At 41.3% G+C, this 15,690-nt stretch overlaps 1 protein-coding gene across 1 annotated transcript; it reads left to right on the top strand.

Moving 5' to 3' along the window:
- Positions 1–253: 253 nt before the first annotated feature.
- On the top strand, positions 254–14,350 carry LOC136626597 (intelectin-1a-like). The gene is made up of 7 exons (XM_066601644.1): positions 254–316; positions 1,868–1,982; positions 4,463–4,710; positions 10,249–10,407; positions 12,490–12,610; positions 12,696–12,799; positions 14,198–14,350. Exons 1-7 carry the CDS (start codon positions 254–256, stop codon positions 14,348–14,350), a joined length of 963 nt encoding a protein of 320 aa, XP_066457741.1.
- Positions 14,351–15,690: the final 1,340 nt, after the last annotated feature.

Genomic DNA, 15,690 nt, shown 5'->3' with positions numbered 1-15,690 from the left:
TGATTCTACACTCTTATGGTTCTACTGTATTTCATTTGTAGACATCATACTATTGGTTTTATGTTCTTTAAAACTCTTTACCCATAGTATCTTCAATGTACTTCAAGAGATATTAGGAAGGATATAAAGAATTTTAGTGATGGTGTTTAATTCAATAAGTGCCCATCTAATGACAGCTTCTTCTATTCAGATGCATTACATGTTGTATATGACAACTTTATATATTATTGAAACACATTTATCTCTTGAGGACATGTTCTCTTTTTCAGAGCTATTTACCCCTAAAGTTGATGTTGGCAAACAAGTGATTCATACAGTAAGTCAGAACTAATCAGGTATATGTGAGACTGTTATGCAGTATGTCAGTATTAGAAAATATTATTAGCTCAAGACTTGCATTGTAGTGTTTTTTCCAATATTAGAGTGTTCCTTTCTCAGTTTTAACCACTTAAAGACCGGACACTTTTTAGGGATTTTACCTATGTAGTATTGCCTTATTTTTTTTTCTTCAGCTACCAACATTATTTTTGTTGCATTTTTTCCCTATGACATATTGGGCTATATTAATATATATTTTTTCACTGATTTTTTTCTGTTTTTTTGTTTTATTAGAGGTAAAAAGCTAAAAAAAACTATTTATTTTAGATTTCTAGCTGTTTATTTATAATATTAGGATATTCATGCTAAGAACAGGAATGGCTTCCTCATTTTATTTTTAACATTTTAATATGTAACTTGTATAGTTTTGGATTACAGGGTACATATGGTGTTGGTTTTGGTCGTCCGTGGGTCATTATCTTCTTTATGTATATATTTTTATTTTGTAATTTTCTTCAAATGTATTTTTGTTTTGTTTTCTATAAATATCTGTGTTCCCCATGGTGTCATATAATTTATTTTACACTGTAATGACAAAGATGACCTGGGTCTTCTAGGACCCTGCATCTCTGGTGTGCAGAGGGGCACCTGGCATCATGTGATCGCTGGGTTGTATAGCGAAAGTAATACTTCCACTTTCTCTCTGCACTACATAGTGCTCATTGAGCTCTATGTAGCCTAGAAAGGAGAAGGCAGAAGTAGTAGAAAAATAATAACATGAGCAAAATTCGAAGATGAATATGCACTTAAAAGTGGCTTTCCCATTAAAAAAATGTATCCCATATCTACAGCAATGCTCAACTGCCACTCTATTCACTTCTATTGGTAGTCAAGAATGCACCCCCCACCCCCCTCCATTTCCATGGGGCATTTGAGTGTGCTAGTTTTGGGATTGTTGGAAATCCCAGAGGCCAAATCCGCACAATCCGACATTTATCACTTATCTGGTGGATCAGGGATAAATATCTTTAATGGGAAAACCTATATAAAGCTGAGAAAAGATACTCAGCAACTTTGCCGGTGATACACGTTGCACTGCCAAAGACAATGTCACCCTGCCGGCCTTGCATGTAATATACAGTAAGTAAATATGATCATGGTGCAATTCACACATTGTTGCCACCACAGAAAAGAGAAATGAGAATGATAAGACAAGTCCTATCTTTTCTCGCGCGTAATAATAATGCGCGAGAATCCCTATATTGGAAACGAAACTATTGAAATTAATGGTTTTGTTTCATCCCGTTATGCGGCCATGATTATCATGGTCACATAATGTGACTAAATCACACCCATCTGTTTAAGCCTTAAAAATGGCAAGAAATCCAGCATGCTTGGATTTGTTGTGACTGTTGGGTAATGGCAAATTGGGAGTCACAATGCAAGTACATTCCCTCACATTGCATGAGATACAGACAGGATGACACTATGTAGCCCTAGACTTCATTTTATTGTAATTAATTTTCATGTTTTTGTCCCCTCCTGGCAGTCAGCTACAATGTGGGTGTGCGGTCTCATAGTGCTCTCCTTAGTACATGCTGGAGTATGCATTGACAGACAAAGAAGCTGCAATGAAATCAAGAAATTATATCCATATGCTGAAGGTGATAAAAATACACACACACTTTATGTGTATACATTTGATGATATATAGTTGCAAGAAAACATAAGTGAATCCTTTGGAATTACCTGGATTTGTGCATTTACTGCATTGATTACAGTGGTCCACAACATAGAGGAGGTATTTTGGATAGAGATAAGCGAACGTACTCGGTAAGGGCAATTTCGCAATCGAGCACCGCGATTTTCGAGTACTTCACTACTCGGGTGAAAAGTACTCGGGTGCGCTGTGGGTGAGTGGGGGGTTGCAGCAGGGAGTGGGGGGGGGGGAGGGAGAGAGAGAGGGCTCCCCCCTGTTCCCCGCTGCTACCCCCCACTCCCCTCTGCAACCCCCCGCCCCACAGCGCACCCGAGTACTTTTCACCCAAGTAGTGAAGAACTCGAAAATCGCGGTGCTCTATTGCGAAATCGCCCTTACCGAGTACGTTCGCTCATCTCTAATTTTGGACCCTTGCTCCCTGCAAATGTTTTTCATTTCATCAGTATTTTTGGGATGGATGATTTATCTACACAGCTCCCTTCTGGTCATGCCACAGGATCTTGATAGGGCTGAGGTCTCTGATTTGGCCATTCCAAAACACAAATAATCTTCTTCTTCAACCATTGTTTAGTTGGTCCACTTGTATACTTTGGTTCATTGTCTTGTTCATCACCTGTTCTTACGTTTTTCTGAAGAATGCTTCGATCTACCTTGGAATTCATTGTTTCATGATCCTCTCTCCACCATGCTTTACATTTGAGATGAGGTTTTTGGTATTGCGTTCAGTATTATGTTTTCTCCAAGCATAGCATTGTATATTTGTGCTAAAAAGCCTTATTTTTGTCTCATCTGTTTGTAGAACAATATCCCAGAAGAATTGTGGAGCATCCATGTGGTTAAACTTGAAAAGGCCCACAATTCTTTTTAAATTTCAGCAAATTCCCTCCTGTTTGTTGTTTAGAGTTTTTCAAATAGTGGTCACGCGAACAAAGTGTATTTGCAATTTGTAGAGTCTTCTGTTGATCGTTTCCTGTTATGCTTGGCTTCTTCCGTGTGCTTAAAGCCCATGTGAATATGGTATATAGTCTCATTCACATGGGCTACAAAATCTTGCTACAAAACATTGCTACAAAGTGCAGGTATGTGAAGCTCATGGTTTCCAATGGGTTCTTTCAGGCTACAAAACATCTCTTATGAGAAAGAACCCATTGGGAACCAAAGGTTTCACATTCATGCCTTTTGTAGCAATGATTTTGTAACAAGATTTTGTAGCCCATGTAAATGAGACCTTATACCACTCTGTGATTGTTTCCAGCCTGATAAACCAAGTAATCTTGTAGATATGATATCTTTTATTGGCTAACAAAAATACATGATGTTATAGCGAGCTTTCGAACCTTTCAGGATTCTTCATCAGTTGTAGTGAAATAGATCTGAAGAGGCATGCATATATATACACACATACTTATGACAAGACACAGATATGGATGTGATAAATTTGCACTTAAAAGAATACTACAACAGGATGAGTAGAGAAATAAATAAATACTTAAATAGTCCACTGATAAAGATGTGAAGGTTTTTTGGTCTCTGAATTAGTGTTAGGTAGAGATGAGCGAACCTACTCGGCCACACCCCTTTTTCGCCCGAGCGCCGCGACTTTCGAGTACTTCCGTACTTCCGTAAGATTTGGGGAGCGCCGTGGGTGAGTGGGGGGTTGCAGCGGGGAGTGGGGGGGAGGGAGAGAGAGAGGGCTCCCCCCTTGTTCCCCGCTGCTACCCTCCGCTCCGTCATGCCTCCCCCCGCCCCTCGGCGCCCACCGAATCTTTTCACCCGAGTACGGAAGTACTCGAAAATTGCGGTGCTCGATCGAGTAATTACTCAAAAAGACTATATTCGCTCATCTCTAGTGTTAGGTGGTCACCAGGCAAGAGTGTTATAGATTTCTCATACTTCCCAGTCACGCATGAATCCTCTTGAAGAATGTAGTCCTCTGTTGAAAGTGTAAAAAGTTGCTTTAAATTTGTACTTTCAAATTCCTCTATGGCTTTGTGATTTACTCCAAACTGACAAATTAAAATCTCACTGCAGAAAACCCTTAATTAAGGACGTCTTTCCGAAATGTTGTTGTAGATTGCTAAATTGCAAGAGATGAAGTTTCGTAATTAAAGTTTGCAGAAAAAAAATGCAAGAAATTACTCAATAGGTTCCACAGAATGCATTCCATTAAAAGCGCAACAAAAGCCTTACTATTCGTCAAAATCTGTAACTGCGCTGTGTCCTGCAGAATAATTATACCCATGTGAAAATACCCTTAACAACTTAGTGTCTTTTTCATTCTATCCTGCATTTTCTGGATGAGGCAGACATCAAAACACAAAACCTGCACATATACCTTGAAATGTGAATTTGTGACATAAATTTGCCACCTTACTAGCTGAATTGCTTATATATAGAGTTTGACCTATTGATACTATCATCTAGATGGAATATATACACTGACCACAAAAGACGGCCTGAAGTACCAGACCTACTGTGACATGGCAACTAATGGTGGAGGTTGGACATTGGTGGCCAGTATCCATGAAAATAACATGTATGGCAAATGTACAGTGGGAGATCGCTGGTCAAGCCAGCAAGGAAACAACCCCAACAACCCAAAAGGCGATGACAACTGGGCCAACTATGCTACTTTTGGACAACCTGATGGAGCTACCAGTGATGATTACAAGGTTCTTACTCTTAATGGAGGATAACAATATTTTTACCTAATACGCATTTTAGTATGCATTTTTTAAGACTATGTAGAGGTTTCATGGTGCCCGTAAACTCCTTAACGCTCCATGACGTACAGTTACGTCTTGGAGGTTGGTGGTTTGTATGGAAGGGCATCAGTATTCGACCCCACCCATACAATGCAGGTGCCAGCTGTTTCTTACACCTGCCCGCAAAAGCTTTGATCAGCAATGCTGCTCATCGGAGCTGACAGTGGCATTTAAAAGCCCTGTGTGTTTACTATGGCAGCTGGGGGCCTTCTGAAAGCCCTGAGTGGTACCATGGTAGATTGCCTATCAAGCCATGCAAGAAAAAATAAACTGCCACAGTAGTAGCTATTGAAACTATAAGATGTCCTGCAAAAAACGAGCCCTCGCACAACCATGTAGACGGACAAATAAAAATGTTATGGTGGTCAAAACATGGCAGCAGAAAGTAATTTTAGTATGTGTATATATATATATATATATATATATATATATATATATATATATATATATAAATTTGTTTTGTAGTAATCGTTTAATCATACTATAAAGTTGTCATGTCATATTTGCACATTTTCACCGAAGAAACAAGACCACCCCTTCCCCCAAAGATGGCAGAATTTGTTTTTTTTTCCATTTCACTCCTCATTAAAATTTTCAGTACATTATATGGTACATTAAATGGTGCCATTGAAAAATATAACTTGCCCTCCGAAAATAAGCCATCAAACATTTATGTTGCTAGATAATTAACCCCTTAACGCTACAGGATGTACATTTACATCCTGGAGGTTCAGGGTTTGTATGAAGGGGGATCAGGGTTCGATCCTCCTCCATACAATGTGGATGGCAGCTGTTTCTTATAGCCAACACCTGCCGCAACAGTTCTGATGAGCAGCACAGCTCATCACAGCTGTTAACCCTTTAAATACTAACATCAATTCTGACAGCAGCACTTAAATGCCCCAATCGATGTCCGGGGGTCCCACACTGTATCCTGCGATGAGATTGGTTGCCATGCAGTTGCCATGGCAGCCAGTATGGCATTACATCATACTGTAGGAGCGATCAAACCGTTGCAAGATGTTATCCCCTCTGGGGACTAAAAAAACATGTAAAAATTAGTTTTAAAAAGTTTTATTAATTATTTAAAAAATTAAACGTAATAAAAAAAAAAAAAAACCTCTTATGCCATATTTATAATAAAAGAATCTAAATAATAAAACCCCAAAACATATTTGGTATCGCCGCGTCGTAAACATCTGATCCATCAAAGTATTGCATTATTTATCCCTTGCTGTGAACGTTATGAGAATAAACAACTGCAGAATTGTGCTTCTTTAGTCATCCTGTCTAAGAGCTCATGCAAACGAGCGTAGTTGTCAACACTGCTAGCAGCGAGAAAAGCTGGCTGCTAACAGCACTCTGAAGATCGCGTGAATGGGCTTCTTCAAGCTCCCCGAAGTAGCCCAATCACATGCTCTGAGATACGTGCTGCATGCTTTCAAGGCTCCAAATAGGAGCCTATGGAAAGAACGCAACAAAGACAGGATATGTGCTATCTTTGCCCGCACCTTGGAGCCGACATGCAAGTTTGCACTCACATGATCTATCTTTTTTTAGATACGCAGAGTTTCGCGCACCTAACAACCTCCATGTGAACGCTTCTATAGGAACCTGTTGGTTCCTATTAGAAGCGTGGTGTGTGCGCTGTTAACAGCGTGAAAACAGCGCTCATCTGCATGAGCCCTTAAAGTCATAAAGTTGTATGTACTCGAAAATGGCACCAATAGAAGCTACAGGATGTCCTGCAAAAAATGAGCCCTTGCACAACTGTGTCGATTGAAAAATAAAAAAGTTATGTCCGACACAAGATGGCAGCAGAAAATAATTTAAAAAGTAAATATCTTTGGGAAAAATAAGTGCAGCAAATAAAAACTATGGAAATGTGGTTTTGTAGTAATCGTACTGACCCACAGAATAAAGTTATCTTGTCATGTTTGTTGCAGTGTGTACGCCGTAGAAACAAGACCCTTTAAAATATGGCAGATTTTCTTTTTTTTTGCCATTTCACTCCACTTAGAATTTTAAAAAAGTTTTCCAGTACATTATATGGTACATTAAATAGTACTATTGTAAAAACGGAAATGGAGGAAAAAACAAAAATGGGGAAAAAAAGTCTGCATCCTTAGGGGGTTAAAAGAGTTAAGGTTTTTTTAAAAGTGGGGAGGAAAAACTAAAAGGTAAAAAAGAAAAAAGGGATGCGTCCTTAAGGAGTCAGGGGGCATTGAGACAGGCAGATTTGCATTGCAGAATCCAGAGGGGGCATCTGCCTCAGGATTCGGCAGTAAATACCACCCATAGCATGCAATGAAAAAGTGATTCTTTATGCACACAAGCAAAATTCAATTGTGATTTCCATTCGCAGAAGAGAAATCTTAGCATGCCCCATTTTTGCTCGGATTCCGCGGATAGCTTCCATTGAAATCAATAGAAATCATCCGATCTGCGGCCCCATTTGTAATTGACATTGGAGAAAGGTTGCGGATTCTGCATTATCGCTAGGCAGTCACACGGGGAAAGCAGGAGTATAAGAAAAAAGTCTGCATTGCGCATGTTCGACGGCTCGCCGTTCGGACCATCTGCAGTACAGAGAAGAGAAAAAGAAAGCAGGTACACGTGGACGATGCTGCTTCCAGGGCCAGATTCTGCCCAGGATTCCACATGTGCTTGCGACCTTAATGTACCTTATAAAATACTAAAAAAAAACGTTAAAAATTTTAAACATTTCTGTCGGTAAAATTAAAAAAAATTGCTATTGCTCCTTTGAGGGCTGGTCTTGTCTTTACAGTGTATATAGTGCACAAACAATAACATGGTAACTTTATTCTGCGGGTCAGTGATAGCAAACTTATAAAGTTTTTCTGTAGTACTAATTTAAAAATATATATAAATAATGCTTTTAGACAAGTGTATTTTGCACAGAGCCAATGTAAATTTATGTATCTATTTAAATTGACGTATATTTCACGGTTGTGTTTTAAAAACTTAGTATGTGCTACTGTTGATCATATTGTGTGAAAATTCTGACCATTATAGTCTATGGAAAGTGATTAAGATATAGGTGCATCAATATTCCATCAGTATTTGCATTCATTGGTATTATTAGCAATTAGGCAAAAACATCAAATACAGTGGCACATACAGATCAAATACTGATGACAATACTGATAACATACTGCTCTTTCATCTGTAACACTTTTGCACTATGGATCCATATCATGGACATGTAACAATGCGCTCATGTGAAACTGGTAAAAAAAAATTGTTTCTGTTGCCAAAGTCTGACCCCTTAAAGGGGTTGTCCCGAGGCAAAAGTGAATCTTTTTTTTTCTGCCCAGTCCCCCTTCTAAATCAAACATTACAATGTACACGTGTAAAGAAGGTTTAAAGAAGGTTTCTAATCACCATTCTAGCGTTTCATCAACTTATAAAACTTCTTCCAAAGATGGCCGCCGATCCTTTCCCAGGGATGCACTGCGGTTTTCTCCCACGATGCACCACGGGTCTTCTCCCATGGTGCACCGTGGGCTCTGTGCGGTCCATTGCCGATTCCAGCCTCCTGATTGGCTGGAATCGGCACACGTGACGGGGCTGAGCTACGCGATGATGCGTAGAAGGGGGCAGAGCCAAAACGCCGCTCGTGCCCGGACCGACCAGAAGGGAGAAGACCCTTCTGTGCAAGCGCGTCTAATCGGGCGATTAGACGCTGAAATTAGATGGAGCCATGGAGACGAGGACGCCAGCAACGGAGGGGGTAAGTGAATAACTTCTGTATGGCTCATATTTAATGCACGATGTATATTACAAAGTACATTAATATGGCCATACAGAAGTGTATAACCCCACTTGCTTTCGTGGGACAACCCCTTTAACTAATTTTTTTTCTCGATGAAGCTGTGTAAGGGCTTGATTTTCGCAGTGCAAGCTGTTGGGGATTTTTTTTACTACTATTTTGCAGCACATGCGACTCTTTGATTGCTTTTTATAAAATAAAATTTCTTGCAGAAAGGATCACAAAACTTAAGGCCTCATTCAGACTAGCGTATATTTCTGCATGCGTATGTATGCAGAAAACCACGCGTCTATTAGAACCATTGTTTTCCTATGATCACATGTCCGTCTTTTACAGGTGTGCAAATTCACACACCTTCAAAAGATAGGAAGATCCATGCGGCGTGTAAATATTCCCCATGGGGAGTCCCCTCATCACTGAACACTGTGACAGCACTATCACAGTGTTCAGTGACAAGGGGACTCCCTGCGGGGTGTAAAGAATCCCCTGCCACAGCTGTGGCAGAGGATCGCAATGTTCTCCCATTGCTTTTAATGGGGCCAGCGCTACTGCCGGCAGCCCCATTGAAAGCAATGGGATAGCGGCAACCCCTGCAGTGATTTTCGGGAAAGGGCTTTAAATATTAGCCCTTTCCTGAAAATTATCACTAGCTGTAGTAAAAAAAAAATTTAAAAAGACATACTCACCAAGACATGCAGCTGTTAGGGCTCGGCGCGTCTTGCCACTTGGCTCCCTGGCAGCGTACCGAAGCTCTTTCAGCAGGTGGAAATTTAAAATCCCCACCTCCTGAAAAGGCTGTGTCTGATTGGCTGAGCGCTCCGCCAATCACAGGCAGCGCTCGGCCATTCATTGAAGTGGTGTCCCCATTGAAAGCAATGGGCATGCAGCTTTGTTCATTTGCTTTTTTTGCACATCCGTGCAGAGCTGTTTTGCACGTACATACGTGTGTGCAAAACAATACTCGTGTGAACGAGGCCTAAAGCTGTAATTCCCTATCCTTATTTTTCTCTGACAGTATTCACCTTGTGGGATTATTATTGCAATGATATTGGGGTTTTTTGTTTTGAATTTTTTATGTCTTGGAAAAAGGTCTTTAAAAAAAAAAATTTTATGTATAAAAAAATCTTTATTTTAGTCTCTGTGGAGGACCTGAAGTTGTGATCATTTGTTCATCTGTACAGTGTACCTTAGTGTTGCGTTATTTTGTACTATTACAAGTATCATATTAAGCTGTGCCACAGCATCTATAGCAGGCATTGGAGTCTTCACAGGCCAAGCCTTCAGGAAACAGATGGACCATCTTAAGGGTTAAAGGCTGGGATTGGATTTATCTCTTATCCTGGCTACTTTAGCTGGATGTTGGCTGTTTTTGGCAGCTTTGGCAACTAGCATCTACCTTGTATGGAGTGGGCTTGGCTCCTAAAGGCACTCCATAGAAACTGCACAGATGTAACGTACATGTATGACTGATGTTGCGAATGGGTTAATGTATCTCATTCAGTTTGCTGGCACTGTAATACTGTGATAAACTTGGGATTTTTTCATGCAAATCTGTATTTGAACATCCACAGCTCTTTCAGATATATTTCAAGATACCCTTAAAATCTTGGACAGTCAATTTGAATGTCTGTTATTTCACAATTTGCTACTAGAATCCTGGATACTATGATATTATTGCTGAAGACTTGGGGTTATGGCATGTTCCCAACAAGACACCTATGTTTAAGTGGAGAAAAACCGCTATATTAAGATATCGCACAAATAACGGCTTCTTTTCCCGCGAGGGTGGAAACCTCTTCAATCTATATAAAGTGAGTAATCAGCCTGGTATCTGTTTGTAACCTTAAACATGTTTGCCATCCACTGGAGGATAGGTGTAGCCAGTGGAGGTATCACTGCCAGTACAGAGTATCACATTTCAGCAATAGAAGCAACTATCACTGGAAATTGGCCTCCGCTATGGAAATGCTCTAAACTGGCCATACACATAAGATTAATGTTAGCCAATATTACCTAACTAACGTTAGCGGCTATCTCAATGGGATTGGCCAACCATATGATGTATAAATGTGATACCCAGAAACATGTATCTGGTGGCCTGAAGACCTACACACTGAATTATATGAAAAACATTGAAATAAAAATCTTTTATTATGCTTGAATACTGGTTTTAGAATGCAAATGTATTTTAAGTAGTGGCTGGTTTTTCTAAAGTAAAGTACAGCAGTTAGAGGGTTAACAATAGGGATGAGCGAGTATACTCGGCTAAGGCACTACTCGCTCGAGTAATGTGTCTTAGCCGAGTATCTCCCCGCTCGTCCCGAAAGATTAGGGGGCCGCCGTGGGGCAGGGAGCTGCGGGGGAGAGCCGGGAGGAACGGAGGGGAGATCTCTCTCTCCCTCTCTCCCGCCCGCTCTCCCCTGCTCCCTGCCGCAACTCACCTGTCAGCTACGATGGCCCCCTAATTAAAGGGGTTGTCCCGAGGCAGCAAGTGGGTCTATACACTTCTGTATGGCCATAATAATGCACTTTGTAATATACATTGTGCATTAATTATGAGCCATACAGAAGTTATAAAAAGTTTTTTACTTACCTGCTCCGTTGTTAGCGTCCTCGTCTCCATGGAGCCGACTAATTTTTGGCCTCCGATGGCCAAATTAGCCGCGCTTGCGCAGTCCGGGTCTTCTGTGTTCTTCTATGGAGCCGCTCGTGACAGAGAGCGGCTCCGTGTAGCTCCGCCCCGTCACGTGCCGATTCCAGCCAATCAGGAGGCTGGAATCGGCAGTGGACCGCACAGAAGAGCTGCGGTCCACGAAGCAAGAGGTTCCCGGCGGCCATCTTCACAGGTAAGTATAGAAGTCACCGGAGCGCGGGGATCAAGGTAAGCGCTCCGGTAAGCTGTCTGTACGTCCCTGCATCGGGGTTGTCTCGCGCCGAACGGGGGGGGGGTTGAAAAAAAAAAAAACCCGTTTCGGCGCGGGACAACCCCTTTAACAAGCCAGACAGTTTGCAGACACAGTTTTCTAGTAAACAAGCTAGCTCATGCAGAAGTGATGGGAGGATCAAAGTTATTAAAACGACCACACCCAAAGTACAGTAAAGTGAGGCAGGGTAAGCTCACAGAAGAAGATGTAATGTTCCTCTTGTTCCTCATGCCTGGGGGCGCAGGTGTGAGGCCTGATATTGAGTGGAAGAACAAAGGGTGAGAAGTCCAAGTTGTAGCTGATTCCTCTTAGCCCTATATTTGGGGGTTCAGATGATGTTATTAGACATTCCGCTGATGTGAGGGTCCCTAAACTAAAGAATCTCATTACTCCAAGCCGACCTAGTTACAGAGACAGAGACTAGGAAGCAAAATATAGTATGGAAGGAATTGCATCCACCATCAGCAAATAGACTGTTTTAAAATAAACTGTACCTCCATACTTTGGATGTTGTAATCGCCAAGCTTTATTCAAGTAAATGGTGAGTTGACCCGAATTCCCTGTTTCTTGGACTTCATTTGGGGTTCGCACTGCATGACATTACTTGGTCACCATAGGATGGGAAGTCAGCCACCCAAAACATTGTACTGATTCCTGGTCATCACATATTAGGACCTCCATAAGCCTTCCCCAACTACAGATGTCCATCAAGAGAATGAATGGGCAGGTGGATTTCAATATATCTAATCTTTTTGGTTTTGGAGAGATAAGCCGTTGTCTACAGAGTCTGACAGCGGCTTTTCCCCTCTCCAAGCCAGTCACATGTATGCTAGCAGGGAGAGTGGGATCAGAAAAGACAAATGTTAGCTGAATGAATGGACAACTTTAATGTCTAAGACTGGAAAGCCAGTTCACCAATGGATCTGTAGCTATTAAACTTCCATGAATATTTGTGTAACTCTCTCTCAGATATACCCGGTGACGTATAATGTTGGAGCCTGCCTCACAAATAATGGACCGGCCATTCCTGTTATTTATGACTTTGGAAGTGCTCAGAAGACCGCATCATATCATTCACCACAAGGACAAAGTAAGGTCATTTTTAATTTTACAGCAGTTGACAATAGTCTTTATGAAAATAGTGTAAGTCTAAAAATTCCTTTCTTTGTCTGCAGAAGAGTTTGTTGCTGGTTTTGTCCAGTTCCGAGTTTTTAATACTGAAAGAGCTCCTTCAGCCCTTTGTGCAGGAATGAGGGTGACTGGATGCAACACAGAACATGTAAGTGCAACAATGCTGGCCGGATGCTGAACAGCAGAACTTGGCTGCAGCTTTAGCAGTTGTCTTCCCTGGGCACTAACAGTATCTTCTAGTACTCAACTATCCCCAGGATTTACAGTAGAGCCAAAAAGTGTATCAACCACATCTCACAAGAAATATAGATATGAAGCGCGTGCAGAATAAACACAGTGAAAACAAAAATGCTGCTAATGGCTCACCATCAGATGACAGAGGGTGATTGTAACTGGATGATTATGAATATAATGAAACTGGGAGCAGAGACTGGAACAAATAATACAGAACTGACATAACCAGCAGAATGCCAACCTTAAGCGTATGTTTACTCCTTCAAATTAGGGTCTGAAATGCTCAATGAATCTGCAACAAAATCTGAACCATTTGGTGTGGATATGCTGGTACAGACTTGTTGCAGAAGAAAATTTGCAGTATATCCACAAAATATTAACATACCCAAACACTGGTTTTCTCTAAGTCCTTTTCTGACACTTACCCTAACACTAGACCCCACTGTCCCTCAGTACGTTTAAGTTGTGACCCTATGAGATCCTTGTTAATGACAGGAGTGCAGTATGATCAGTACAACAAACTAACCAGTAATTGTAAGTAAAAGACAAACTACCGACTGCATTAGAAAACCAAAGAGCAAAACATACTAAGGGGACAGACTAGCAAAATAAGAACTAGATATTCAGAACTAGAAAAGGGTATACTGGAATAAACAGATGTTGTCACAACTATAAACTGCACCAAACTACAAAAAACAAAGATACTTAAAGGGAAGATATGCGATTAGGAACATCTCGCTAATATGTTTAGGCTGAGAAACGTGGCCAGATGATCGTCTATCAATGAATCAGCTGTGCAAACAGTTGCATGTAAGTGCCCCAACAATAACTTAGGGTACTTTTACAGAAACAGATGCCTGAGTAATCACTCAAACGAGCTATCGCTAGTGACTGTCATCACCTGTGAACACGGGACCTGACAGGGCAAGTGAGCAAGTTTTGCTCACTTGTCTTAGTTGCTAGGTGTTGGCTCACCTAAAAACCAAGCGGTATTCGGTATCTGTAAATAGGCAGTGAAAGCACAGGAGGAATAATCACTGTAATGGTTGTCAAGGGCTTAAGTGCCCTACAGTTGTACCACGCAAAATTATCCTTATAAGGCAGAAGATAACAATGTAGCTAGAGTAATAAGCTTGATATTGGGGTTACAATTTGAAGGTGAGCATCAACTCCTCCTTCTGCCACTTTGCTCTCCTTGTGGTTAGTTTTTAGGTCAGAAACAAAACCCTAAATGATTGTATAGCTATTACTACACAAATAAAGCTGCTAAATGAAAAAGCAACTTCTTCATTTCTACTTGCTATATTTGCAGCACTGTATTGGAGGAGGAGGCTACTTTGCAGAAGGAAACCCAAGACAGTGTGGAGACTTCGCTTCCTTTGACTGGAACGGTTATGGAAGACATTTTGAATGGAGTGCCAGCAAGGAAATGACCGAGTCAGCCGTTCTCCTCTTCTATCGCTAATACTGTATAATATACATGATTGTAGTACATCATAAGGTATAATAACTAGAGATGAACTAACCTACTCGTTTCGAGTAATTACTCGATCGAGCACTGCGATTTTCGAGTACTTCCGTACTCGGGTGAAAAGATTCGGGGGGCGCCGGGGGGCGGTGTGGCTGAGCGGGGGGTAGCAGCGGGGAACAGGGGGGAGCCCTCTCTCTTTCCCTCTCCCCCCCCCCCACTCACCAACGGCGCCCCCCGAATCTTTTCGACCGAGTACGGAAGTACTCGAAAATCGCGGCGCTAGGGCGAAAAAGGGGCGTGGCCGAATACGCTCGCTCACTCTAATAATAACATATTCTGTAAAGTGTTACAATATTAAATTCAACTGATCATCTTTAAGCATTTTAAGTGTTAGAAATATTGGAACTTCCATTCATTTAAGGGCGCCCACCCACTGGCGATTTTTTTCCCTGCGAAATTCGCAGCATTTTTTTCTCTGCAGGGGTCTATGGGACTTGTAATGTTAAAATCGCGATCACGCAAAGTCGCAATTTACCGCAAAATCGCGATTTTGCGCGATCGCGATTTTAACATTACAAGTCCCATAGACCCCTGCAGAGAAAAAAATGCTGCGAATTTCGCAGGGAAAAAAAATCGCCAGTGGGTGGGCGCCCTAAGGCTTGAGAAAATGGTTTGTCAGATTTGAGGCTGCAAAGATAAATTTTAGCTAAAGTACAGATTATGTAATGTGTAGATTTGATTATGATTCTTGACAACTAAAAAAATAACACCTCTAAGTACAGATTAATAAAATGTTTGCTTTTCTGATATACAGAAATAAACAATTTATACTACAACTAACGATTAAATTGGATTCCAGGTTAAAAACAGCGTTATACTTAAATTTCATGGATAAAGACATCTTCCAAAATTGCGCTTACATATTTCGAACAGAGTTCTAATAGCATATTCTGTCACATAATGACTAGAGATGAGCGAGCGTACCTGGTTAGGACAGATACTCGAGCGAGTATCGTCCTTTTCAAGTACCTGCCTGCTCGCCCACAAAGATTCAGGTGCCAGTGGAGGATAGTGGGGGGGAACGGGGAGGAGATCTCTCTCTCCCCCGCTCCCTCCTGCTCACTCCCGCAACACAGCGCTCACCCCCGCCGGCACTTGAATCTTTGTGGGTGAGTGGCAGCTACTCGAAAAGGACGATACTCGCTCGAGTATCTGTGCTTACTGAGTGTGCCTGCTCATCTCTAATAATGACCAATCTTTAAGAAATACACAAAAGAACCAATGAGGTAACTAAAAGTCACAGCGAGTAACAGAATGATATTCACTATAGCACA

This window comes from Eleutherodactylus coqui, chromosome 4 (genome assembly GCF_035609145.1).
Source record: "Eleutherodactylus coqui strain aEleCoq1 chromosome 4, aEleCoq1.hap1, whole genome shotgun sequence".
Taxonomy (NCBI): Eukaryota; Metazoa; Chordata; class Amphibia; order Anura; family Eleutherodactylidae; genus Eleutherodactylus; species Eleutherodactylus coqui.
Note: the sequence above shows the minus strand (reverse complement) of the source record. Positions and strands in the feature narration are given on the sequence as shown.

What these genes read in the sequence shown, in the direction of transcription:
- LOC136626597 (XM_066601644.1), top strand. Translation starts at nt 254, where the DNA reads ATGTTCTCTTTTTCAGAGCTATTTACCCCTAAAGTTGATGTTGGCAAA. An exon ending in ATTATATCCATATGCTGAAG is followed by an intron (nt 1,983 to 4,462) that starts GTGATAAAAATA and finishes ACTATCATCTAG; the next exon opens with ATGGAATATATACACTGACC. An exon ending in TCATTCACCACAAGGACAAA is followed by an intron (nt 12,611 to 12,695) that starts GTAAGGTCATTT and finishes CTTTGTCTGCAG; the next exon opens with AAGAGTTTGTTGCTGGTTTT.